This window comes from Onychostoma macrolepis, chromosome 20 (assembly GCF_012432095.1).
Source record: "Onychostoma macrolepis isolate SWU-2019 chromosome 20, ASM1243209v1, whole genome shotgun sequence".
Classification (NCBI taxonomy): domain Eukaryota; kingdom Metazoa; phylum Chordata; class Actinopteri; order Cypriniformes; family Cyprinidae; genus Onychostoma; species Onychostoma macrolepis.
The window spans coordinates 3,757,053-3,781,294 of NC_081174.1; the positions used below are offsets into that span (position 1 = coordinate 3,757,053).

Genomic DNA, 24,242 nt, shown 5'->3' on the forward strand with positions numbered 1-24,242 from the left:
TCTACAGGATCGCCTGAAAATTAAAGGTGGGTGTGATCGATTAGGCTCAGCGCTGAGCTTTGCAGGAGAGTCGATCGCCAGGAACAGGAGTGGGCACCCCTGGTGTAAAGGCGGGGCCAGTCTGAGAAAAAGCCTCGCTTTGCGTAGTGATGTCTGGGCAGTGTCGTTGGCTGGGGGGCGAAGCCCTGCATGCGCAGCTCCTCGTTAGTATAGTGGACAGTATCTCCGCCTGTCACGCGGAAGACCGGGGTTCGATTCCCCGACGGGGAGAGCAAGTGCTTTTCTGTCCCATTCAGAAAATTTTGGCGCAGCCAAAAAATGAGTTCATTAAGAACGCTCGAAGCTCTGCTTCGGCGTCCGCCCGAGCCAAAGGAAATGCGTTGGCCGGGAATCGAACCCGGGTCAACTGCTTGGAAGGCAGCTATGCTCGCCACTATACCACCAACGCATGTGGTGGACGCAGGCTTGAGCGGTCAGCAAGAATGCTCGAAGCGCATGAGTCGCTGAAAGGGCTAGAGGAGCTGAAGCGATCGTTGTTTGGGCCCGGCACTAAGGAGAGCATGTCCAGGGATTGGATCCCTTCACGTACGAGAAAGCGCTGTCTTTCCATGCTGGCTAAACAAACATGAAGGCGTGACGCCGAATCGGCAAAGGATGCAAATAGAGACAACGACCAGTTGCGCACCCTTCCGCCGCGTGGCGGCAGTCAGTCAAATTCACTCTGTTCTTGACCTTCCGGTGTAGCTCTGCTGTGAGCAGAGCCCCCAAAAATACAGATCACTCGCAAAGGTTCCCTCCACGGAAATCTTTAGTAAAAGGCGAAAGATTTATGCGACAATGAAGAGAAACCCGAGCTATGTCTCCGCCCCCTTGGGCCTGTGCGTTCCCTGTGGTAAACCACTTGGCTCGCCAAGGGTAATCTAGGGTGCCGATACCTGCCCACATGCTTTTCGTCACCCCCCTCACTCCAAACGGGAGGAGTGAATGTCGCAAAAATCCCCTCAGTCGCCCAATAATAACAAGCCCAATCAAGGCAATGCAATCTCTTTTCTCATGCCCTCATCTGAGAAGTTGGAGAAAGAAAAACAAAGAGTCCAAATAATGATCATGATGGGCCGATCTGGTATTTTACGGTGTAAGGCAAGGTTGCCCACTCCTGCTCCTGGCAATCGACAGTCCTGCAAAGTTGAGAGCTGACCCTAATCGAACACACCTGAAGCCACTAATCAAGGTCTACAGGATCGCCTGAAAATTAAAGGTGGGTGTGATCGATTAGGCTCAGCGCTGAGCTTTGCAGGAGAGTCGATCGCCAGGAACAGGAGTGGGCACCCTGGTGTAAAGGCGGGGCCAGTCTGAGAAAAAGCCTCGCTTTGCGTAGTGATGTCTGGGCAGTGTCGTTGGCTGGGGGGCGAAGCCCTGCATGCGCAGCTCCTCGTTAGTATAGTGGACAGTATCTCCGCCTGTCACGCGGAAGACCGGGGTTCGATTCCCCGACGGGGAGAGCAAGTGCTTTTCTGTCCCATTCAGAAAATTTTGGCGCAGCCAAAAAATGAGTTCATTAAGAACGCTCGAAGCTCTGCTTCGGCGTCCGCCCGAGCCAAAGGAAATGCGTTGGCCGGGAATCGAACCCGGGTCAACTGCTTGGAAGGCAGCTATGCTCGCCACTATACCACCAACGCATGTGGTGGACGCAGGCTTGAGCGGTCAGCAAGAATGCTCGAAGCGCATGAGTCGCTGAAAGGGCTAGAGGAGCTGAAGCGATCGTTGTTTGGGCCCGGCACTAAGGAGAGCATGTCCAGGGATTGGATCCCTTCACGTACGAGAAAGCGCTGTCTTTCCATGCTGGCTAAACAAACATGAAGGCGTGACGCCGAATCGGCAAAGGATGCAAATAGAGACAACGACCAGTTGCGCACCCTTCCGCCGCGTGGCGGCAGTCAGTCAAATTCACTCTGTTCTGACCTTCCGTGTAGCTCTGCTGTGAGCAGAGCCCCAAAATACAGATCACTCGCAAAGGTTCCCTCCACGGAAATCTTTAGTAAAGGCGAAAGATTTATGCGACAATGAAGAGAAACCGAGCTATGTCTCCGCCCCTTGGGCCTGTCGTTCCTGTGGTAAACCACTTGGCTCGCCAAGGGTAATCTAGGGTGCCGATACCTGCCCACATGCTTTTCGTCACCCCTCACTCCAAACGGAGGAGTGAATGTCGCAAAATCCCTCAGTCGCCCAATAATAACAAGCCCAATCAAGGCAATGCAATCTCTTTTCTCATGCCCTCATCTGAGAAGTTGGAGAAAGAAAAACAAAGAGTCCAAATAATGATCATGATGGGCCGATCTGGTATTTTACGGTGTAAGGCAAGGGTGCCCACTCCTGCTCCTGGCAATCGACAGTCCTGCAAAGTTGAGAGCTGACCCTAATCGAACACACCTGAAGCCACTAATCAAGGTCTACAGGATCGCCTGAAAATTAAAGGTGGGTGTGATCGATTGGGCTCAGCTGAGCTTTGCAGGAGAGTCGATCGCCAGGAACAGGAGTGGGCACCCTGGTGTAAAGGCGGGCCAGTCTGAGAAAAAGCCTCGCTTTGCGTAGTGATGTCTGGGCAGTGTCGTTGGCTGGGGGGCGAAGCCCTGCATGCGCAGCTCCTCGTTAGTATAGTGGACAGTATCTCCGCCTGTCACGCGGAAGACCGGGGTTCGATTCCCCGACGGGGAGAGCAAGTGCTTTTCTGTCCCATTCAGAAAATTTTGGCGCAGCCAAAAAATGAGTTCATTAAGAACGCTCGAAGCTCTGCTTCGGCGTCCGCCCGAGCCAAAGGAAATGCGTTGGCCGGGAATCGAACCCGGGTCAACTGCTTGGAAGGCAGCTATGCTCGCCACTATACCACCAACGCATGTGGTGGACGCAGGCTTGAGCGGTCAGCAAGAATGCTCGAAGCGCATGAGTCGCTGAAAGGGCTAGAGGAGCTGAAGCGATCGTTGTTTGGGCCCGGCACTAAGGAGAGCATGTCCAGGGATTGGATCCTTCACGCACGAAAGCGCTGTCTTTCCATGCTGGCTAAACAAACATGAAGGCGTGGCCGAATCGGCAAAGGATGCAAATAGAGACAACGACCAGTTACAAGACTCTTCCGCCAAGGTGGCGGCAGTCAGTCAAATTCACTCTGTTCTTGACCTTCCGGTGTAGCTCTGCTGTGAGCAGAGCCCCCAAAAATACAGATCACTCGCAAAGGTTCCCCTCCACGGAAATCTTTAGTAAAAGGCGAAAGATTTATGCGACAATGAAGAGAAACCCGAGCTATGTCTCCGCCCCCTTGGGCCTGTGCGTTCCCTGTGGTAAACCACTTGGCTCGCCAAGGGTAATCTAGGGTGCCGATACCTGCCCACATGCTTTTCGTCACCCCCCTCACTCCAAACGGGAGGAGTGAATGTCGCAAAAATCCCCTCAGTCGCCCAATAATAACAAGCCCAATCAAGGCAATGCAATCTCTTTTCTCATGCCCTCATCTGAGAAGTTGGAGAAAGAAAAACAAAGAGTCCAAATAATGATCATGATGGGCCGATCTGGTATTTTACGGTGTAAGGCAAGGTTGCCCACTCCTGCTCCTGGCAATCGACAGTCCTGCAAAGTTGAGAGCTGACCCTAATCGAACACACCTGAAGCCACTAATCAAGGTCTACAGGATCGCCTGAAAATTAAAGGTGGGTGTGATCGATTTGGCTCAGCTGAGCTTTGCAGGAGAGTCGATCGCCAGGAACAGGAGTGGGCACCCCTGGTGTAAAGGCGGGGCCAGTCTGAGAAAAAGCCTCGCTTTGCGTAGTGATGTCTGGGCAGTGTCGTTGGCTGGGGGGCGAAGCCCTGCATGCGCAGCTCCTCGTTAGTATAGTGGACAGTATCTCCGCCTGTCACGCGGAAGACCGGGGTTCGATTCCCCGACGGGGAGAGCAAGTGCTTTTCTGTCCCATTCAGAAAATTTTGGCGCAGCCAAAAAATGAGTTCAGTAAGAACGCTCGAAGCTCTGCTTCGGCGTCCGCCCGAGCCAAAGAAATCGTTGGCGGGAATCGAACCCGGGTCAACTGCTTGGAAGGCAGCTATGCTCGCCACTATACCACCAACGCATGTGGTGGACGCAGGCTTGAGCGGTCAGCAAGAATGCTCGAAGCGCATGAGTCGCTGAAAGGGCTAGAGGAGCTGAAGCGATCGTTGTTTGGGCCCGGCACTAAGGAGAGCATGTCCAGGGATTGGATCCCTTCACGTACGAGAAAGCGCTGTCTTTCCATGCTGGCTAAACAAACATGAAGGCGTGACGCCGAATCGGCAAAGGATGCAAATAGAGACAACGACCAGTTGCGCACCCTTCCGCCGCGTGGCGGCAGTCAGTCAAATTCACTCTGTTCTTGACCTTCCGGTGTAGCTCTGCTGTGAGCAGAGCCCCCAAAAATACAGATCACTCGCAAAGGTTCCCCTCCACGGAAATCTTTAGTAAAAGGCGAAAGATTTATGCGACAATGAAGAGAAACCCGAGCTATGTCTCCGCCCCCTTGGGCCTGTGCGTTCCCTGTGGTAAACCACTTGGCTCGCCAAGGGTAATCTAGGGTGCCGATACCTGCCCACATGCTTTTCGTCACCCCCCTCACTCCAAACGGGAGGAGTGAATGTCGCAAAAATCCCCTCAGTCGCCCAATAATAACAAGCCCAATCAAGGCAATGCAATCTCTTTTCTCATGCCCTCATCTGAGAAGTTGGAGAAAGAAAAACAAAGAGTCCAAATAATGATCATGATGGGCCGATCTGGTATTTTACGGTGTAAGGCAAGGTTGCCCACTCCTGCTCCTGGCAATCGACAGTCCTGCAAAGTTGAGAGCTGACCCTAATCGAACACACCTGAAGCCACTAATCAAGGTCTACAGGATCGCCTGAAAATTAAAGGTGGGTGTGATCGATTAGGCTCAGCGCTGAGCTTTGCAGGAGAGTCGATCGCCAGGAACAGGAGTGGGCACCCCTGGTGTAAAGGCGGGGCCAGTCTGAGAAAAAGCCTCGCTTTGCGTAGTGATGTCTGGGCAGTGTCGTTGGCTGGGGGGGCGAAGCCCTGCATGCGCAGCTCCTCGTTAGTATAGTGGACAGTATCTCCGCCTGTCACGCGGAAGACCGGGTTCGATTCTCGACGGGAGAGCAAGTGCTTTTCTGTCCCATTCAGAAAATTTTGGCGCAGCCAAAAATGAGTTCAGTAAGAACGCCGAAGCTCTGCTTCGCGCCCGCCCGAGCCAAAGAAATCGTTGGCGGGAATCGAACCCGGGTCAACTGCTTGGAAGGCAGCTATGCTCGCCACTATACCACCAACGCATGTGGTGGACGCAGGCTTGAGCGGTCAGCAAGAATGCTCGAAGCGCATGAGTCGCTGAAAGGGCTAGAGGAGCTGAAGCGATCGTTGTTTGGGCCCGGCACTAAGGAGAGCATGTCCAGGGATTGGATCCCTTCACGTACGAGAAAGCGCTGTCTTTCCATGCTGGCTAAACAAACATGAAAGCGTGACGAATCGGCAAAGGATGCAAATAGAGACAACGACCAGTTGCGCACCCTTCCGCCGCGTGGCGGCAGTCAGTCAAATTCACTCTGTTCTTGACCTTCCGGTGTAGCTCTGCTGTGAGCAGAGCCCCCAAAAATACAGATCACTCGCAAAGGTTCCCATCCACGGAAATCTTTAGTAAAAGGCGAAAGATTTATGCGACAATGAAGAGAAACCCGAGCTATGTCTCCGCCCCCTTGGGCCTGTGCGTTCCCTGTGGTAAACCACTTGGCTCGCCAAGGGTAATCTAGGGTGCCGATACCTGCCCACATGCTTTTCGTCACCCCCCTCACTCCAAACGGGAGGAGTGAATGTCGCAAAAATCCCCTCAGTCGCCCAATAATAACAAGCCCAATCAAGGCAATGCAATCTCTTTTCTCATGCCCTCATCTGAGAAGTTGGAGAAAGAAAAACAAAGAGTCCAAATAATGATCATGATGGGCCGATCTGGTATTTTACGGTGTAAGGCAAGGGTGCCCACTCCTGCTCCTGGCATCGACAGTCCTGCAAAGTTGAGAGCTGACCCTAATCGAACACACCTGAAGCCACTAATCAAGGTCTACAGGATCGCCTGAAAATTAAAGGTGGGTGTGATCGATTAGGCTCAGCGCTGAGCTTTGCAGGAGAGTCGATCGCCAGAAACAGGAGTGGGCACCCTGGTGTAAAGGCGGGGCCAGTCTGAGAAAAAGCCTCGCTTTGCGTAGTGATGTCTGGGCAGTGTCGTTGGCTGGGGGGCGAAGCCCTGCATGCGCAGCTCCTCGTTAGTATAGTGGACAGTATCTCCGCCTGTCACGCGGAAGACCGGGGTTCGATTCCCCGACGGGGAGAGCAAGTGCTTTTCTGTCCCATTCAGAAAATTTTGGCGCAGCCAAAAAATGAGTTCAGTAAGAACGCTCGAAGCTCTGCTTCGGCGTCCGCCCGAGCCAAAGGAAATGCGTTGGCCGGGAATCGAACCCAGGTCAACTGCTTGGAAGGCAGCTATGCTCGCCACTATACCACCAACGCATGTGGTGGACGCAGGCTTGAGCGGTCAGCAAGAATGCTCGAAGCGCATGAGTCGCTGAAAGGGCTAGAGGAGCTGAAGCGATCGTTGTTTGGGCCCGGCACTAAGGAGAGCATGTCCAGGGATTGGATCCCTTCACGTACGAGAAAGCGCTGTCTTTCCATGCTGGCTAAACAAACATGAAGGCGTGACGAATCGGCAAAGGATGCAAATAGAGACAACGACCAGTTCGCACCCTTCCGCCGGCGTGGCGGCAGTCAGTCAAATTCACTCTGTTCTTGACCTTCCGTGTAGCTCTGCTGTGAGCAGAGCCCCAAAAATACAGATCACTCGCAAAGGTTCCCTCCACGGAAATCTTTAGTAAAAGGCGAAAGATTTGTCGACAATGAAGAGAAACCCGAGCTATGTCTCCGCCCCTTGGGCCTGTGCGTTCCTGTGGTAAACCACTTGGCTCGCCAAGGGTAATCTAAGTGCCGATACCTGCCCACATGTTGTCACCCCTCACTCCAAACGGGAGGAGTGAATGTCGCAAAAATCCCCTCAGTCGCCCAATAATAACAAGCCCAATCAAGGCAATGCAATCTCTTTTCTCATGCCCTCATCTGAGAAGTTGGAGAAAGAAAAACAAAGAGTCCAAATAATGATCATGATGGGCCGATCTGGTATTTTACGGTGTAAGGCAAGGGTGCCCACTCCTGCTCCTGGCAATCGACAGTCCTGCAAAGTTGAGAGCTGACCCTAATCGAACACACCTGAAGCCACTAATCAAGGTCTACAGGATCGCCTGAAAATTAAAGGTGGGTGTGATCGATTAGGCTCAGCGCTGAGCTTTGCAGGAGAGTCGATCGCCAGAAACAGGAGTGGGCACCCCTGGTGTAAAGGCGGGGCCAGTCTGAGAAAAAGCCTCGCTTTGCGTAGTGATGTCTGGGCAGTGTCGTTGGCTGGGGGGCGAAGCCCTGCATGCGCAGCTCCTCGTTAGTATAGTGGACAGTATCTCCGCCTGTCACGCGGAAGACCGGGCTTCGATTCCCCGACGGGGAGAGCAAGTGCTTTTCTGTCCCATTCAGAAAATTTTGGCGCAGCCAAAAAATGAGTTCAGTAAGAACGCTCGAAGCTCTGCTTCGGCGTCCGCCCGAGCCAAAGGAAATGCGTTGGCCGGGAATCGAACCCAGGTCAACTGCTTGGAAGGCAGCTATGCTCGCCACTATACCACCAACGCATGTGGTGGACGCAGGCTTGAGCGGTCAGCAAGAATGCTCGAAGCGCATGAGTCGCTGAAAGGGCTAGAGGAGCTGAAGCGATCGTTGTTTGGGCCCGGCACTAAGGAGAGCATGTCCAGGGATTGGATCCCTTCACGTCTGACGCTGTCTTTCCATGCTGGCTAAACAAACATGAAGGCGTGACGAATCGGCAAAGGATGCAAATAGAGACAACGACCAGTTCGCACCCTTCCGCCCGGCGTGGCGGCAGTCAGTCAAATTCACTCTGTTCTTGACCTTCCGTGTAGCTCTGCTGTGAGCAGAGCCCCAAAAATACCGTATTGCATATACATTATGATTAATATATTTTATCATTTAAATTGCATGTATATTATCATGTAATCGGATTGCTAATTGTGTTGAATGGTTTGTAACGTTAGGAAACAGTAAACCAAACTATTATAAAAACACAGTAAACCAAACTGTTATAAAAATAAAAACTCTTTTCAAATACAGCTGTTATTTTATAAGAGTATCTTTGTTTGTAAAGGTGAATGTTTCATCATTAATCTCTCACTATGTACTTAAATAAAATATATATATATATATATATATATATATATATATATATATATATATATATATATATATATATATATATATATATATATATATATATATATATATATATATATATATATATATATATATATATATATATATATATATATATATATATATATATATATATATATATATATATATATATATATATATATATATATATATATATATATATATATATATATATATATATATATATATATATATATATATATATATATATATATATATATATATATATATATATATATATATATATATATATATATATATATATATATATATATATATATATATATATATATATATATATATATATATATATATATATATATATATATATATATATATATATATATATATATATATATATATATATATATATATATATATATATATATATATATATATATATATATATATATATATATATATATATATATATATATATATATATATATATATATATATATATATATATATATATATATATATATATATATATATATATATATATATATATATATATATATATATATATATATATATATATATATATATATATATATATATATATATATATATATATATATATATATATATATATATATATATATATATATATATATATATATATATATATATATATATATATATATATATATATATATATATATATATATATATATATATATATATATATATATATATATATATATATATATATATATATATATATATATATATATATATATATATATATATATATATATATATATATATATATATATATATATATATATATATATATATATATATATATATATATATATATATATATATATATATATATATATATATATATATATATATATATATATATATATATATATATATATATATATATATATATATATATATATATATATATATATATATATATATATATATATATATATATATATATATATATATATATATATATATATATATATATATATATATATATATATATATATATATATATATATATATATATATATATATATATATATATATATATATATATATATATATATATATATATATATATATATATATATATATATATATATATATATATATATATATATATATATATATATATATATATATATATATATATATATATATATATATATATATATATATATATATATATATATATATATATATATATATATATATATATATATATATATATATATATATATATATATATATATATATATATATATATATATATATATATATATATATATATATATATATATATATATATATATATATATATATATATATATATATATATATATATATATATATATATATATATATATATATATATATATATATATATATATATATATATATATATATATATATATATATATATATATATATATATATATATATATATATATATATATATATATATATATATATATATATATATATATATATATATATATATATATATATATATATATATATATATATATATATATATATATATATATATATATATATATATATATATATATATATATATATATATATATATATATATATATATATATATATATATATATATATATATATATATATATATATATATATATATATATATATATATATATATATATATATATATATATATATATATATAGAAGTGTGTTAATTAATTGTGTTATTGCAACAGACCATTAACACTAATCAGCTCTTTGTGTACAACACAGCAGGATGAAGGTGAAAGTGATCTTCCCAGGCAAGATCAAAGTGTGCTTCAGGAAAGGACCAACTGGATATCTGAGACAAGATCCCTCAGATGAAGCCAAGAGGATCAAAGACAACCCCAATCTCCAGGACAAATCATCCCCTCAAAGTGAAGACAAGGTCAAGGAGAATGCCCACTCTGTTGTCTTCATGAGAGGAGGAGATGTGTCAGACAGACAGGAGGTGCTGGGAGAGTATGTGCTTCAGTTTGGAAAGTACAAAGGCAAGTCATTCCGGTGGCTGCTAGAGAATGATGTAGGCTATACCATATTCTTGACTAAGAAGGTTGAGGAGGAGGAGAGAGCCGGACAGTTTAAACCAGAGGGTCCCAAGAAGGACAGCCTACTTTCATTCCTTGAGTACAGTAGAAGCTTCCAGGAAATCGAGGACCTCATAAAGTATTTAGCTGGAAGATCAGTGGCTCCACCTGTGAGGAATGAAGAAGACAACTTGGTTGGCTTTGGGATTAATGCAGACAAGACTTGGAGGGATATTTGGGAGAGCAGAGCAGATGGATATGCTGCATTCATCCTCAAGAAACAGTGTGTTCCAGGCAGCAAAATGTATCGGCTGCAGCAGTACCTCACCCAGAAAAAGAGCCAGCTTCAGAGTGTTTCAGCGGAACTTGCTTCTGCTGGCCTCGCAGCATCTGCCTCTCATCCTCCAGGTTTGTTGACAGTACAGTTGTGTATATATTAGGTCAAATTGAAATATGTAAATGTAGGATGACATATGATTTGCATCTTTGGTTTTATGCTTTGTTTGACAGAAATGGAGGATGATGAAGAATTGGAGAGAATGATGCTTTCTATATCCCCATCCAAACTCCAAGGCCAACTGAGTAAGAAAACCTCACACAGACATAGGTGCATGTGTGCTCACAGGCGCACACACACACACACACACACACACACACACACACACACACACACACACACACACACACACACACACACACACACACACACACACACACACACACACACACACACACACACACACACACACACACACACACACACACACACACACACACACACACACACACACACACACACACACACACACACACACACACACACACACACACACACACACACACACACACACACACACACACACACACACACACACACACACACACACACACACACACACACACACACACACACACACACACACACACACACACACACACACACACACACACACACACACACACACACACACACACACACACACACACACACACACACACACACACACACACACACACACACACACACACACACACACACACACACACACACACACACACACACACACACACACACACACACACACACACACACACACACACACACACACACACACACACACACACACACACACACACACACACACACACACACACACACACACACACACACACACACACACACACACACACACACACACACACACACACACACACACACACACACACACACACACACACACACACACACACACACACACACACACACACACACACACACACACACACACACACACACACACACACACACACACACACACACACACACACACACACACACACACACACACACACACACACACACACACACACACACACACACACACACACACACACACACACACACACACACACACACACACACACACACACACACACACACACACACACACACACACACACACACACACACACACACACACACACACACACACACACACACACACACACACACACACACACACACACACACACACACACACACACACACACACACACACACACACACACACACACACACACACACACACACACACACACACACACACACACACACACACACACACACACACACACACACACACACACACACACACACACACACACACACACACACACACACACACACACACACACACACACACACACACACACACACACACACACACACACACACACACACACACACACACACACACACACACACACACACACACACACACACACACACACACACACACACACACACACACACACACACACACACACACACACACACACACACACACACACACACACACACACACACACACACACACACACACACACACACACACACACACACACACACACACACACACACACACACACACACACACACACACACACACACACACACACACACACACACACACACACACACACACACACACACACACACACACACACACACACACACACACACACACACACACACACACACACACACACACACACACACACACACACACACACACACACACACACACACACACACACACACACACACACACACACACACACACACACACACACACACACACACACACACACACACACACACACACACACACACACACACACACACACACACACACACACACACACACACACACACACACACACACACACACACACACACACACACACACACACACACACACACACACACACACACACACACACACACACACACACACACACACACACACACACACACACACACACACACACACACACACACACACACACACACACACACACACACACACACACACACACACACACACACACACACACACACACACACACACACACACACACACACACACACACACACACACACACACACACACACACACACACACACACACACACACACACACACACACACACACACACACACACACACACACACACACACACACACACACACACACACACACACACACACACACACACACACACACACACACACACACACACACACACACACACACACACACACACACACATAATTCTTGTGTTCAATTGTTCTATTAACATTGAAAGCATTTATATCTCATCATTGAGGGTAAGTACCGAGTTCTTGTTTTGCATGTTTTTTTGCATGCTATACTTTAAAGGTTTGGTATGTACATGATCTACAGAGTAAAAGATGTACATCTCCAAAATGCAGAAGTACAACAAAAGTACAAATATGTATTCATTTGGACTAGAATCATTCTGTAGCATTTTGTAGATTACTCATGTAATGTAGACCAATTAACATACCACACCCCTAATATTATAAAGAGTTTTGATATGTGTTCTATGGGTTTGCATGCATTTACATTACTATTTATTAACACATTTACTAAGGGACAGTACTACAGGGTATTAGAATGACATTAAATTTTTCTGTGTTAGGGAGGCGTAAACCACCAGCAACACTCTCAAAACCAGACCGGCCTGATGAATATAGTGCTACTGCATCTCCACGGCCAGGTTGGTATATGGACGTATACACATGCCGATTCTACTATAAGGATATGCCTGTTGCTGATCAGTGTTATTGTTTTTCACCAATTCCCTTCACTCCAGTGAGGGTTCCTTTGCCAGTACCTCCAGAGTTGCTTGAATTTTCTACAAGCAAGACCACATCGCCTTTGAGACCAGTGCAGGAAACCGTCTTCTGTCAGTGTAAGGACTTAATGTTACATCATTTTACTTAATTAAATTTTTCACATATTTAACATATTTAACATGTCATCCTGCAGCCCTCCTCCCAGTGACCTCTGCACAGTATACAGCCTCTACTCCTCCCTCAGGACCCTCTGCAGCTGCTGGACAGTCTTTCTCGGGACTCCCTGCAGCCTCTACTGGGTACCCCTCAACTCAGTTGGAGGAAAAGCATGCTGTTCCACCACTGCCAAGCTATGAGCAGGATGTGAGCCGATGGCACTGCTCTCAACAGCAGAGAATCTGGATGAAAACAGAAATGGAAGCCTTGGGACTGTGGCCAGGTTCTAGAGACATCCAATGAACATGATCTCCTTGTGGCGTTACCCACCTCAGCCCGAACTTATTGATCCTGTCTATGAGCTGCCATCACCGAAATACTTTCAACTTCATCCATTCTTCATTTGGAAACCAGAGCACACGATTATGGAAAGAGTCCGCAACAACTACACTCTGCCATGTCTGTACGGCTGTCCAAATCCCCACGTTGTCTCATCAGGAGTTGGACGACCCCGTGTCATTATTGGTACAAGCAGCCAGTACTACATACTGGCCTCTCGGCTCAGCTGTAAAGTCTGTAAAAAGTACTGGTTTGCAGACAAACCCCAATGGATGGACATGCTGCCGAGTCGGTTCTGCAACATTTTGTCAGCTTTTCTGACGCACAAGAAAGCCATATGTAAGACTGTGATGGATGAGTTGCGGCGCACAGGAAAGTCTCCCAATGATATGGCCAATCAGTTGAACGAAGCTCTCCACCTCAGGTATGAGCGTGCACACCTGGCTTACCTGTCCACTGTTAAGAATGTGCTGGATGGAGACAGTGGACTTTATGGTCAACAGACCATCACAGGGGCACTAAGAGCATCAAATATTTCTGCCCCATTTGGTGATTATGGTGATGTGGTCGGCTGGTGCGGAGTAACAGTCTCACCCCACTACTTGGTTGACTGCCTCATTCAGGAGTACCATAGGCAGGAGAGCACACTCAATCTGCTCCTACAAGGCACATTCGGACAAGCCTTAAGGGCTGACCATACCCGAAAGGTGGCCCGGAAGGTTGTGCTTGCATCAGGTACTATGTCGTCCTACGCAGTGATGAATGAAAACTGGATGATCTTGTCCTGGGTGATGCTGCAGTCTGAAAGTGATAAATCCCTGGAGCCAATGTATGGGGGGCTGTCTCGTCGTTACATTTTTGCAGGAGTGCCAAAAGCCAAGTACCAGTGGGTTGACAGGTAAGAACCAGCCGTCACATTTTCCTTCCCACCTATATTATATTTATAAAATAAACAAAATATAGTATAGCAAAGACATGTATCCTATGTATTTTAAATATTCTTTTCTTTGTGTGTTGAACAGAGATTGTTGTGCTGCCTTCAGGATCCCAAACCCTGAGGCCCAGGAGCACCTCCTCTGGGATTCTTGGAAGACCACTGAGGCTATAGTGGCTGCAGCAACCTCTGGGCATCTCATCAACACCTGTGCCTCCCGCAAAGAATATAACAGCGACATCAACATCAAGCTGGACTTGTTCCACTGCATGCGGCGGTTCTCCAGAGAGTGTGTGTCAGAGCACCATCCACTGCACAGTGCTTTCTGCAAGTTTCTGTCAGCAGCTTTTAGTGTTGTGGACCAGACGGACCTACAGAGACTGAAGCAGGCTTATGTTTTCTGTGGGATAGTGCCTGCAAATCCAACAAAGCAGCACACCAGGGAGCACTGCCGCACCAGGGTCCCACACCCCAAAGAGCTGCTGGAGAGAGTGGAGAGCGTTCTCCAAAGATTCTTTTTAGAATGCGATCCTGATGGTGTGCCACTGTTCAAACCATCGATGTTGAAGGTGTGGAGGATTCAGCGAGTCCACATCCTCAGAGCCTGCCTGAGTGACCCAGAGGTTACAGAGGGGATCCTCTATAGGCATGGTGGAACGGTCCAGCTGAACCATGTGAAGGGGGAGGCAGCAGCTGTACCCGTGTGGATCCCTGTGAGAGGCACCTCTCAGCAGGAGGGGTTCCATTTCCATCAGGCGAGATGGGTCACAGGCACTCAGGTATCCACAGAACTTTTCCAGGCGCAGGGCATGATTGGAGTGGCCCGCTGGAATTTCCAGCGCCTTGTGGACCTGAAGCAGCCTGGAGTGAAGCTGCCTGCAGTTTTTGATCCTGTGCTGATCATGGAACTGAACAAGCTCTCAGACGTAGTGACAGGCCAGGCCAAGTACCCTGCCTTACTTGTCTCGCAGACAGACACCAGTGAAAGGTTTGGACTGCAGTATGTGGAGCCTGGTTGTCGTCCTGTCCCCCTGAACTGGGACAAGCACAAGTCCCAGAAGCTACCTATTGCTGGGGAGGGAGAGCATCAGTCCTCAGAGCTGTCTGCTCTCAGTGAGAGATTCCCACCTGATGACCCACCTGAGGAGGTGAGGGAGGAACACTTTGCTCAGGTAAACTTGACTGTTGTACTTAGAAATATCCTCACTCACTAAAACACAAAATGTACACTACCAGTCAAAAGTTTCTGGATAAAATGTTTTTAAAAGAAGTCTTTTCTGCTCACCAAGGCTTCACTTATTTGATCCAAAATACAGCAAAAACAGTAATATTGTCAAATATTTTTACAATTTAAAATAACTGTTTTCTATTTGAAAACATTTTAAAATGCATTAATGCAATTAATTTCTTTGTTGGCAAAGCTTAATTTTCAGCATGATTACTCCAGTCTTCAGTGTCACATGATCCTTCAGAAATCATTATAATATGCTGATTTGCTGCTCAAGAATCATTTATTATTATTATCAATGTTGAAAAAGTTGTGTACAATTTTTGTTTCAGAAATAAATTGCATTTTAAATATTTCAAAATATTACTGTTTTGCTGTATTTTGGATCAAATAAATGAAGCCTTGGTGAGCAGAAGAGAATTCTTTAAAAGCATTAAAAATATTACCCTCCAAAAACTTTTGACCGGTAGTGTAATTATGTAATCACTGATTTTAACACAAATGAATTACTCTATGCTCCAGGATGACATCTTTGGTGTGGCTTCTCTTGGCTCCCAAACAATGATCCAGCCTGCACAGCCCACCAAAGTAAAAGGTAATTCAGTTCACATCTTCATCCCTTAATTATTCCTTATTTATATGAATACTACAGATATTTCAGAGATAAAAGTGAAAATGATTTATTATTTTCTGTCCTTTTTCCTCTCCTTTAGATGAGATGACACCACCACTGCCCTTTGCTCCCTCTCCACGAGCTGCTCGCACAGGTCCCATCAAGGCAGGCGGTCTACTTTTTGTCCTGGACCATTTTCGGTGGACACAGCCCATGAGGGATTCCATTGATGGCCTTCTGGCAAAGTACCATGGGCAGAAAGACCTTCTCACCCAGGTGGATGCGGAGTATGCTGCCCTTGTGCAGGCTGCCTCCAGGGATCCCAATAGCCTCTTACACCCCACCACGAAACTGCATATCTCACGTTATGTGAAACACCTGGCCAAGATGACAAACACAAGTTCATCCCTTAACACCAGTTCAGAGAAACTCCTGGAGACCCAGCAGCTGTGGCATCACCTCACAGAAGGTAGTGAAACTGTAAGTGTACCAGTGGTAACCCTCCCACCTGCCCCAGTGAACCCACCCAGTAATAAGCCCCAGGAGTTCCCGCTAACTAAGGGTGAGATTGAACAAATGGTGAAAGAGATTGTGGAGAAGCAGCAGCAGCAGCAGCAGCAGCAGCAGCAGCAGCAGCAGCAGCAGCAGCAGCAGCAGCAGCAGCAGCAGCAGCAGCAGCAGCAGCAGCAGCAGCAGCAGCAGCAGCAGCAGCAGCAGCAGCAGCAGCAGCAGCAGCAGCAGCAGCAGCAGCAGCAGCAGCAGCAGCAGCAGCAGCAGCAGCAGCAGCAGCAGCAGCAGCAGCAGCAGCAGCAGCAGCAGCAGCAGCAGCAGCAGCAGCAGCAGCAGCAGCAGCAGCAGCAGCAGCAGCAGCAGCAGCAGCAGCAGCAGCAGCAGCAGCAGCAGCAGCAGCAGCAGCAGCAGCAGCAGCAGCAGCAGCAGCAGCAGCAGCAGCAGCAGCAGCAGCAGCAGCAGCAGCAGCAGCAGCAGCAGCAGCAGCAGCAGCAGCAGCAGCAGCAGCAGCAGCAGCAGCAGCAGCAGCAGCAGCAGCAGCAGCAGCAGCAGCAGCAGCAGCAGCAGCAGCAGCAGCAGCAGCAGCAGCAGCAGCAGCAGCAGCAGCAGCAGCAGCAGCAGCAGCAGCAGCAGCAGCAGCAGCAGCAGCAGCAGCAGCAGCAGCAGCAGCAGCAGCAGCAGCAGCAGCAGCAGCAGCAGCAGCAGCAGCAGCAGCAGCAGCAGCAGCAGCAGCAGCAGCAGCAGCAGCAGCAGCAGCAGCAGCAGCAGCAGCAGCAGCAGCAGCAGCAGCAGCAGCAGCAGCAGCAGCAGCAGCAGCAGCAGCAGCAGCAGCAGCAGCAGCAGCAGCAGCAGCAGCAGCAGCAGCAGCAGCAGCAGCAGCAGCAGCAGCAGCAGCAGCAGCAGCAGCAGCAGCAGCAGCAGCAGCAGCAGCAGCAGCAGCAGCAGCAGCAGCAGCAGCAGCAGCAGCAGCAGCAGCAGCAGCAGCAGCAGCAGCAGCAGCAGCAGCAGCAGCAGCAGCAGCAGCAGCAGCAGCAGCAGCAGCAGCAGCAGCAGCAGCAGCAGCAGCAGCAGCAGCAGCAGCAGCAGCAGCAGCAGCAGCAGCAGCAGCAGCAGCAGCAGCAGCAGCAGCAGCAGCAGCAGCAGCAGCAGCAGCAGCAGCAGCAGCAGCAGCAGCAGCAGCAGCAGCAGCAGCAGCAGCAGCAGCAGCAGCAGCAGCAGCAGCAGCAGCAGCAGCAGCAGCAGCAGCAGCAGCAGCAGCAGCAGCAGCAGCAGCAGCAGCAGCAGCAGCAGCAGCAGCAGCAGCAGCAGCAGCAGCAGCAGCAGCAGCAGCAGCAGCAGCAGCAGCAGCAGCAGCAGCAGCAGCAGCAGCAGCAGCAGCAGCAGCAGCAGCAGCAGCAGCAGCAGCAGCAGCAGCAGCAGCAGCAGCAGCAGCAGCAGCAGCAGCAGCAGCAGCAGCAGCAGCAGCAGCAGCAGCAGCAGCAGCAGCAGCAGCAGCAGCAGCAGCAGCAGCAGCAGCAGCAGCAGCAGCAGCAGCAGCAGCAGCAGCAGCAGCAGCAGCAGCAGCAGCAGCAGCAGCAGCAGCAGCAGCAGCAGCAGCAGCAGCAGCAGCAGCAGCAGCAGCAGCAGCAGCAGCAGCAGCAGCAGCAGCAGCAGCAGCAGCAGCAGCAGCAGCAGCAGCAGCAGCAGCAGCAGCAGCAGCAGCAGCAGCAGCAGCAGCAGCAGCAGCAGCAGCAGCAGCAGCAGCAGCAGCAGCAGCAGCAGCAGCAGCAGCAGCAGCAGCAGCAGCAGCAGCAGCAGCAGCAGCAGCAGCAGCAGCAGCAGCAGCAGCAGCAGCAGCAGCAGCAGCAGCAGCAGCAGCAGCAGCAGCAGCAGCAGCAGCAGCAGCAGCAGCAGCAGCAGCAGCAGCAGCAGCAGCAGCAGCAGCAGCAGCAGCAGCAGCAGCAGCAGCAGCAGCAGCAGCAGCAGCAGCAGCAGCAATATAACTCTGTATCTTGTTTGTTATGCATGTCTGTTACATGCTGAAACCACTGTGGTATGTTCTTGCCTTATTTGTCTTTCTGTTTTTTTTTTACTTTGGAATGCTATGTTGACTCCATGCAGGATTGTTAAATGTAAAAAAGTCTGCTTAACTTTTACTGTGTTATATATGCATCATTTTTATATTTATCAGTGGAATGTTTTTTTTACCATTCTTTCAAAACATTTTCAAAACTCTGATTATTTAGATGATGGAAAGCATATATTATTTATTAAGCATGTTGTTCTATTGTTCTTACATTTTATTAGTTTATTACTTTTGGCACAATCATATTCATAACTGTACTATATACATGCACATGGACACTATCATCTGTTTAACTGAAAAAAGTACTGTGTAGCCTCTTTCTAAAAAAGCATGTTCTTTCTTTCTTGCTTTTTTCCTGTTCTCCACAACTTTAGATTTTATTACTATTATTATTAATATTGTTTTTGTTTAATATATATATATATATATATATATATATATATATATATATATATATATATATATATATATATATATATATATATATATATATATATATATATATATATATATATATATATATATATATATATATATATATATATATATATATATATATATATATATATATATATATATATATATATATATATATATATATATATATATATATATATATATATATATATATATATATATATATATATATATATATATATATATATATATATATATATATATATATATATATATATATATATATATATATATATATATATATATATATATATATATATATATATATATATATATATATATATATATATATATATATATATATATATATATATATATATATATATATATATATATATATATATATATATATATATATATATATATATATATATATATATATATATATATATATATATATATATATATATATATATATATATATATATATATATATATATATATATATATATATATATATATATATATATATATATATATATATATATATATATATATATATATATATATATATATATATATATATATATATATATATATATATATATATATATATATATATATATATATATATATATATATATATATATATATATATATATATATATATATATATATATATATATATATATATATATATATATATATATATATATATATATATATATATATATATATATATATATATATATATATATATATATATATATATATATATATATATATATATATATATATATATATATATATATATATATATATATATATATATATATATATATATATATATATATATATATATATATATATATATATATATATATATATATATATATATATATATATATATATATATATATATATATATATATATATATATATATATATATATATATATATATATATATATATATATATATATATATATATATATATATATATATATATATATATATATATATATATATATATATATATATATATATATATATATATATATATATATATATATATATATATATATATATATATATATATATATATATATATATATATATATATATATATATATATATATATATATATATATATATATATATATATATATATATATATATATATATATATATATATATATATATATATATATATATATATATATATATATATATATATATATATATATATATATATATATATATATATATATATATATATATATATATATATATATATATATATATATATATATATATATATATATATATATATATATATATATATATATATATATATATATATATATATATATATATATATATATATATATATATATATATATATATATATATATATATATATATATATATATATATATATATATATATATATATATATATATATATATATATATATATATATATATATATATATATATATATATATATATATATATATATATATATATATATATATATATATATATATATATATATATATATATATATATATATATATATATATATATATATATATATATATATATATATATATATATATATATATATATATTATTGTACTATAAATAAAACGAGAGACTTTATTTTTTATTGTTTATTGGTTGTATTTCATGTATATGGGTTTTCTGTACATAGTTATACAAATATAAAGCAAACGTCTCTTTAAAAATAAATGTCTAAAACATGATCAAAATGTTCTTTTCAATTAATCACATTCACATTTTCTATATTAGCGATATCTATAACGTTACCCGATTATAATGTAAATGTTTATTAAGATCGTTGCACATTTTGTACATCCTAAACAAGAACAATTATTACAAGATTTATTTTATCTATGTGCACAAAGTTCCTTTATTATATGTTAATTGTACTTGAAGTGTATCTAGATGAAAAACGAATATGAACTAATATTATGTCATTTGTGGCCGAGGCGGGATTCGAACATCAAATTGTGCGTATTTTACTCGTCCCGCCTACCTGGAATTTCCTTCGTTCCTATTGGCTAGTCAGCGCTCTACACCTATCTGCGGCTGGCCTGCGCGTGGAAGGCAGCTATGCTCGCCACTATACCACCAACGCATGTGGTGGACGCAGGCTTGAGCGGTCAGCAAGAATGCTCGAAGCGCATGAGTCGCTGAAAGGGCTAGAGGAGCTGAAGCGATCGTTGTTTGGGCCCGGCACTAAGGAGAGCATGTCCAGGGATTGGATCCCTTCACGTACGAGAAAGCGCTGTCTTTCCATGCTGGCTAAACAAACATGAAGGCGTGACGCCGAATCGGCAAAGGATGCAAATAGAGACAACGACCAGTTGCGCACCCTTCCGCCGCGTGGCGGCAGTCAGTCAAATTCACTCTGTTCTTGACCTTCCGGTGTAGCTCTGCTGTGAGCAGAGCCCCCAAAAATACAGATCACTCGCAAAGGTTCCCTCCACGGAAATCTTTAGTAAAAGGCGAAAGATTTATGCGACAATGAAGAGAAACCCGAGCTATGTCTCCGCCCCCTTGGGCCTGTGCGTTCCCTGTGGTAAACCACTTGGCTCGCCAAGGGTAATCTAGGGTGCCGATACCTGCCCACATGCTTTTCGTCACCCCCCTCACTCCAAACGGGAGGAGTGAATGTCGCAAAAATCCCCTCAGTCGCCCAATAATAACAAGCCCAATCAAGGCAATGCAATCTCTTTTCTCATGCCCTCATCTGAGAAGTTGGAGAAAGAAAAACAAAGAGTCCAAATAATGATCATGATGGGCCGATCTGGTATTTTACGGTGTAAGGCAAGGGTGCCCACTCCTGCTCCTGGCAATCGACAGTCCTGCAAAGTTGAGAGCTGACCCTAATCGAACACACCTGAAGCCACTAATCAAGGTCTACAGGATCGCCTGAAAATTAAAGGTGGGTGTGATCGATTAGGCTCAGCGCTGAGCTTTGCAGGAGAGTCGATCGCCAAGAACAGGAGTGGGCACCCCTAGTGTAAAGGCGGGGCCAGTCTGAGAAAAAGCCTCGCTTTGCGTAGTGATGTCTGGGCAGTGTCGTTGGCTGGGGGGCGAAGCCCTGCATGCGCAGCTCCTCGTTAGTATAGTGGACAGTATCTCCGCCTGTCACGCGGAAGACCGGGGTTCGGGGGGAACCCCGACGGGGAGAGCAAGTGCTTTTCTGTCCCATTCAGAAAATTTTGGCGCAGCCAAAAAATGAGTTCAGTAAGAACGCTCGAAGCTCTGCTTCGGCGTCCGCCCGAGCCAAAGGAAATGCGTTGGCCGGGAATCGAACCCGGGTCAACTGCTTGGAAGGCAGCTATGCTCGCCACTATACCACCAACGCATGTGGTGGACGCAGGCTTGAGCGGTCAGCAAGAATGCTCGAAGCGCATGAGTCGCTGAAAGGGCTAGAGGAGCTGAAGCGATCGTTGTTTGGGCCCGGCACTAAGGAGAGCATGTCCAGGGATTGGATCCTTCACGCACGAGAAAGCGCTGTCTTTCCATGCTGGCTAAACAAACATGAAGGCGTGACGAATCGGCAAAGGATGCAAATAGAGACAACGACCAGTTGCGCACCCTTCCGCCGCGTGGCGGCAGTCAGTCAAATTCACTCTGTTCTTGACCTTCCGGTGTAGCTCTGCTGTGAGCAGAGCCCCCAAAAATACAGATCACTCGCAAAGGTTCCCCTCCACGGAAATCTTTAGTAAAAGGCGAAAGATTTATGCGACAATGAAGAGAAACCCGAGCTATGTCTCCGCCCCCTTGGGCCTGTCGTTCCTGTGGTAAACCACTTGGCTCGCCAAGGGTAATCTAGGTGCCGATACCTGCCCACATGCTTTTCGTCACCCCCCTCACTCCAAACGGGAGGAGTGAATGTCGCAAAAATCCCCTCAGTCGCCCAATAATAACAAGCCCAATCAAGGCAATGCAATCTCTTTTCTCATGCCCTCATCTGAGAAGTTGGAGAAAGAAAAACAAAGAGTCCAAATAATGATCATGATGGGCGATCTGGTATTTTACGGTGTAAGGCAAGGGTGCCCACTCCTGCTCCTGGCAATCGACAGTCCTGCAAAGTTGAGAGCTGACCCTAATCGAACACACCTGAAGCCACTAATCAAGGTCTACAGGATCGCCTGAAAATTAAAGGTGGGTGTGATCGATTAGGCTCAGCGCTGAGCTTTGCAGGAGAGTCGATCGCCAGAAACAGGAGTGGGCACCCCTGGTGTAAAGGCGGGGCCAGTCTGAGAAAAAGCCTCGCTTTGCGTAGTGATGTCTGGGCAGTGTCGTTGGCTGGGG

The 24,242-nt window shown here is 43.5% G+C and overlaps 2 protein-coding genes and 19 non-coding genes across 21 annotated transcripts; 7 read left to right on the top strand and 14 right to left on the bottom strand.

Moving 5' to 3' along the window:
• The first annotated feature begins 198 nt into the window (after positions 1-198).
• On the top strand, positions 199-270 carry trnad-guc (transfer RNA aspartic acid (anticodon GUC)). Its single transcript has one exon. It is a non-coding gene; the product is annotated as a tRNA-Asp (tRNA).
• Positions 271-376: 106 nt separating this feature from the next.
• On the bottom strand, positions 377-448 carry trnag-ucc (transfer RNA glycine (anticodon UCC)). The gene has a single exon. It is a non-coding gene; the product is annotated as a tRNA-Gly (tRNA).
• Positions 449-742: 294 nt separating this feature from the next.
• Positions 743-856, bottom strand: LOC131527805 (U5 spliceosomal RNA). Its single transcript, XR_009267763.1, has one exon. It is a non-coding gene; the product is annotated as a U5 spliceosomal RNA (small nuclear RNA).
• A 573-nt stretch (positions 857-1,429) lies between these two features.
• Positions 1,430-1,501, top strand: trnad-guc (transfer RNA aspartic acid (anticodon GUC)). Its single transcript has one exon. It is a non-coding gene; the product is annotated as a tRNA-Asp (tRNA).
• Positions 1,502-1,607: 106 nt separating this feature from the next.
• On the bottom strand, positions 1,608-1,679 carry trnag-ucc (transfer RNA glycine (anticodon UCC)). The gene has a single exon. It is a non-coding gene; the product is annotated as a tRNA-Gly (tRNA).
• A 293-nt stretch (positions 1,680-1,972) lies between these two features.
• Positions 1,973-2,082, bottom strand: LOC131527810 (U5 spliceosomal RNA). Its single transcript, XR_009267768.1, has one exon. It is a non-coding gene; the product is annotated as a U5 spliceosomal RNA (small nuclear RNA).
• A 561-nt stretch (positions 2,083-2,643) lies between these two features.
• On the top strand, positions 2,644-2,715 carry trnad-guc (transfer RNA aspartic acid (anticodon GUC)). Its single transcript has one exon. It is a non-coding gene; the product is annotated as a tRNA-Asp (tRNA).
• A 106-nt stretch (positions 2,716-2,821) lies between these two features.
• Positions 2,822-2,893, bottom strand: trnag-ucc (transfer RNA glycine (anticodon UCC)). The gene has a single exon. It is a non-coding gene; the product is annotated as a tRNA-Gly (tRNA).
• A 291-nt stretch (positions 2,894-3,184) lies between these two features.
• LOC131527800 (U5 spliceosomal RNA) lies at positions 3,185-3,300 on the bottom strand. Its single transcript, XR_009267758.1, has one exon. It is a non-coding gene; the product is annotated as a U5 spliceosomal RNA (small nuclear RNA).
• Positions 3,301-3,871: 571 nt separating this feature from the next.
• Positions 3,872-3,943, top strand: trnad-guc (transfer RNA aspartic acid (anticodon GUC)). Its single transcript has one exon. It is a non-coding gene; the product is annotated as a tRNA-Asp (tRNA).
• Positions 3,944-4,412: 469 nt separating this feature from the next.
• Positions 4,413-4,528, bottom strand: LOC131527801 (U5 spliceosomal RNA). The gene has a single exon (XR_009267759.1). It is a non-coding gene; the product is annotated as a U5 spliceosomal RNA (small nuclear RNA).
• Positions 4,529-5,634: 1,106 nt separating this feature from the next.
• Positions 5,635-5,750, bottom strand: LOC131527804 (U5 spliceosomal RNA). The gene has a single exon (XR_009267762.1). It is a non-coding gene; the product is annotated as a U5 spliceosomal RNA (small nuclear RNA).
• Positions 5,751-6,321: 571 nt separating this feature from the next.
• trnad-guc (transfer RNA aspartic acid (anticodon GUC)) lies at positions 6,322-6,393 on the top strand. Its single transcript has one exon. It is a non-coding gene; the product is annotated as a tRNA-Asp (tRNA).
• Positions 6,394-6,499: 106 nt separating this feature from the next.
• Positions 6,500-6,571, bottom strand: trnag-ucc (transfer RNA glycine (anticodon UCC)). The gene has a single exon. It is a non-coding gene; the product is annotated as a tRNA-Gly (tRNA).
• Positions 6,572-6,862: 291 nt separating this feature from the next.
• Positions 6,863-6,973, bottom strand: LOC131527808 (U5 spliceosomal RNA). Its single transcript, XR_009267766.1, has one exon. It is a non-coding gene; the product is annotated as a U5 spliceosomal RNA (small nuclear RNA).
• Positions 6,974-7,716: 743 nt separating this feature from the next.
• On the bottom strand, positions 7,717-7,788 carry trnag-ucc (transfer RNA glycine (anticodon UCC)). Its single transcript has one exon. It is a non-coding gene; the product is annotated as a tRNA-Gly (tRNA).
• Positions 7,789-10,174: 2,386 nt separating this feature from the next.
• Positions 10,175-13,985, top strand: LOC131527118 (uncharacterized). The gene is made up of 5 exons (XM_058755977.1): positions 10,175-10,874; positions 10,977-11,048; positions 13,473-13,550; positions 13,647-13,758; positions 13,823-13,985. Exons 1-5 carry the CDS (start codon positions 10,175-10,177, stop codon positions 13,983-13,985), a joined length of 1,125 nt encoding a protein of 374 aa, XP_058611960.1.
• On the top strand, positions 13,170-23,581 carry LOC131527121 (uncharacterized). Its single transcript, XM_058755980.1, has 7 exons — positions 13,170-13,550; positions 13,647-13,745; positions 13,823-15,022; positions 15,147-16,230; positions 16,809-16,881; positions 17,000-17,478; positions 23,138-23,581. The coding sequence occupies exons 3-7, from the start codon at positions 14,085-14,087 to the stop codon at positions 23,579-23,581; spliced, it is 3,018 nt and encodes a 1,005-aa protein (XP_058611963.1). The 5' UTR covers positions 13,170-13,550; positions 13,647-13,745; positions 13,823-14,084.
• LOC131527806 (U5 spliceosomal RNA) lies at positions 22,348-22,461 on the bottom strand. The gene has a single exon (XR_009267764.1). It is a non-coding gene; the product is annotated as a U5 spliceosomal RNA (small nuclear RNA).
• trnag-ucc (transfer RNA glycine (anticodon UCC)) lies at positions 23,218-23,289 on the bottom strand. The gene has a single exon. It is a non-coding gene; the product is annotated as a tRNA-Gly (tRNA).
• On the bottom strand, positions 23,580-23,695 carry LOC131527802 (U5 spliceosomal RNA). Its single transcript, XR_009267760.1, has one exon. It is a non-coding gene; the product is annotated as a U5 spliceosomal RNA (small nuclear RNA).
• Between the last annotated feature and the right edge of the window lie 547 nt (positions 23,696-24,242).

Coding starts and splice junctions, on each gene's coding strand:
- LOC131527118 (XM_058755977.1), top strand. CDS start 10,175: ATGAAGGTGAAAGTGATCTTCCCAGGCAAGATCAAAGTGTGCTTCAGG. Junction 11,049..13,472: donor CAAACTCCAAGGCCAACTGA/GTAAGAAAACCT, acceptor TTTCTGTGTTAG/GGAGGCGTAAACCACCAGCA. Junction 13,759..13,822: donor TGTCAGTGTAAGGACTTAAT/GTTACATCATTT, acceptor GTCATCCTGCAG/CCCTCCTCCCAGTGACCTCT.
- LOC131527121 (XM_058755980.1), top strand. CDS start 14,085: ATGAACATGATCTCCTTGTGGCGTTACCCACCTCAGCCCGAACTTATT. Junction 16,231..16,808: donor GGGAGGAACACTTTGCTCAG/GTAAACTTGACT, acceptor TCTATGCTCCAG/GATGACATCTTTGGTGTGGC. Junction 16,882..16,999: donor ACAGCCCACCAAAGTAAAAG/GTAATTCAGTTC, acceptor CCTCTCCTTTAG/ATGAGATGACACCACCACTG.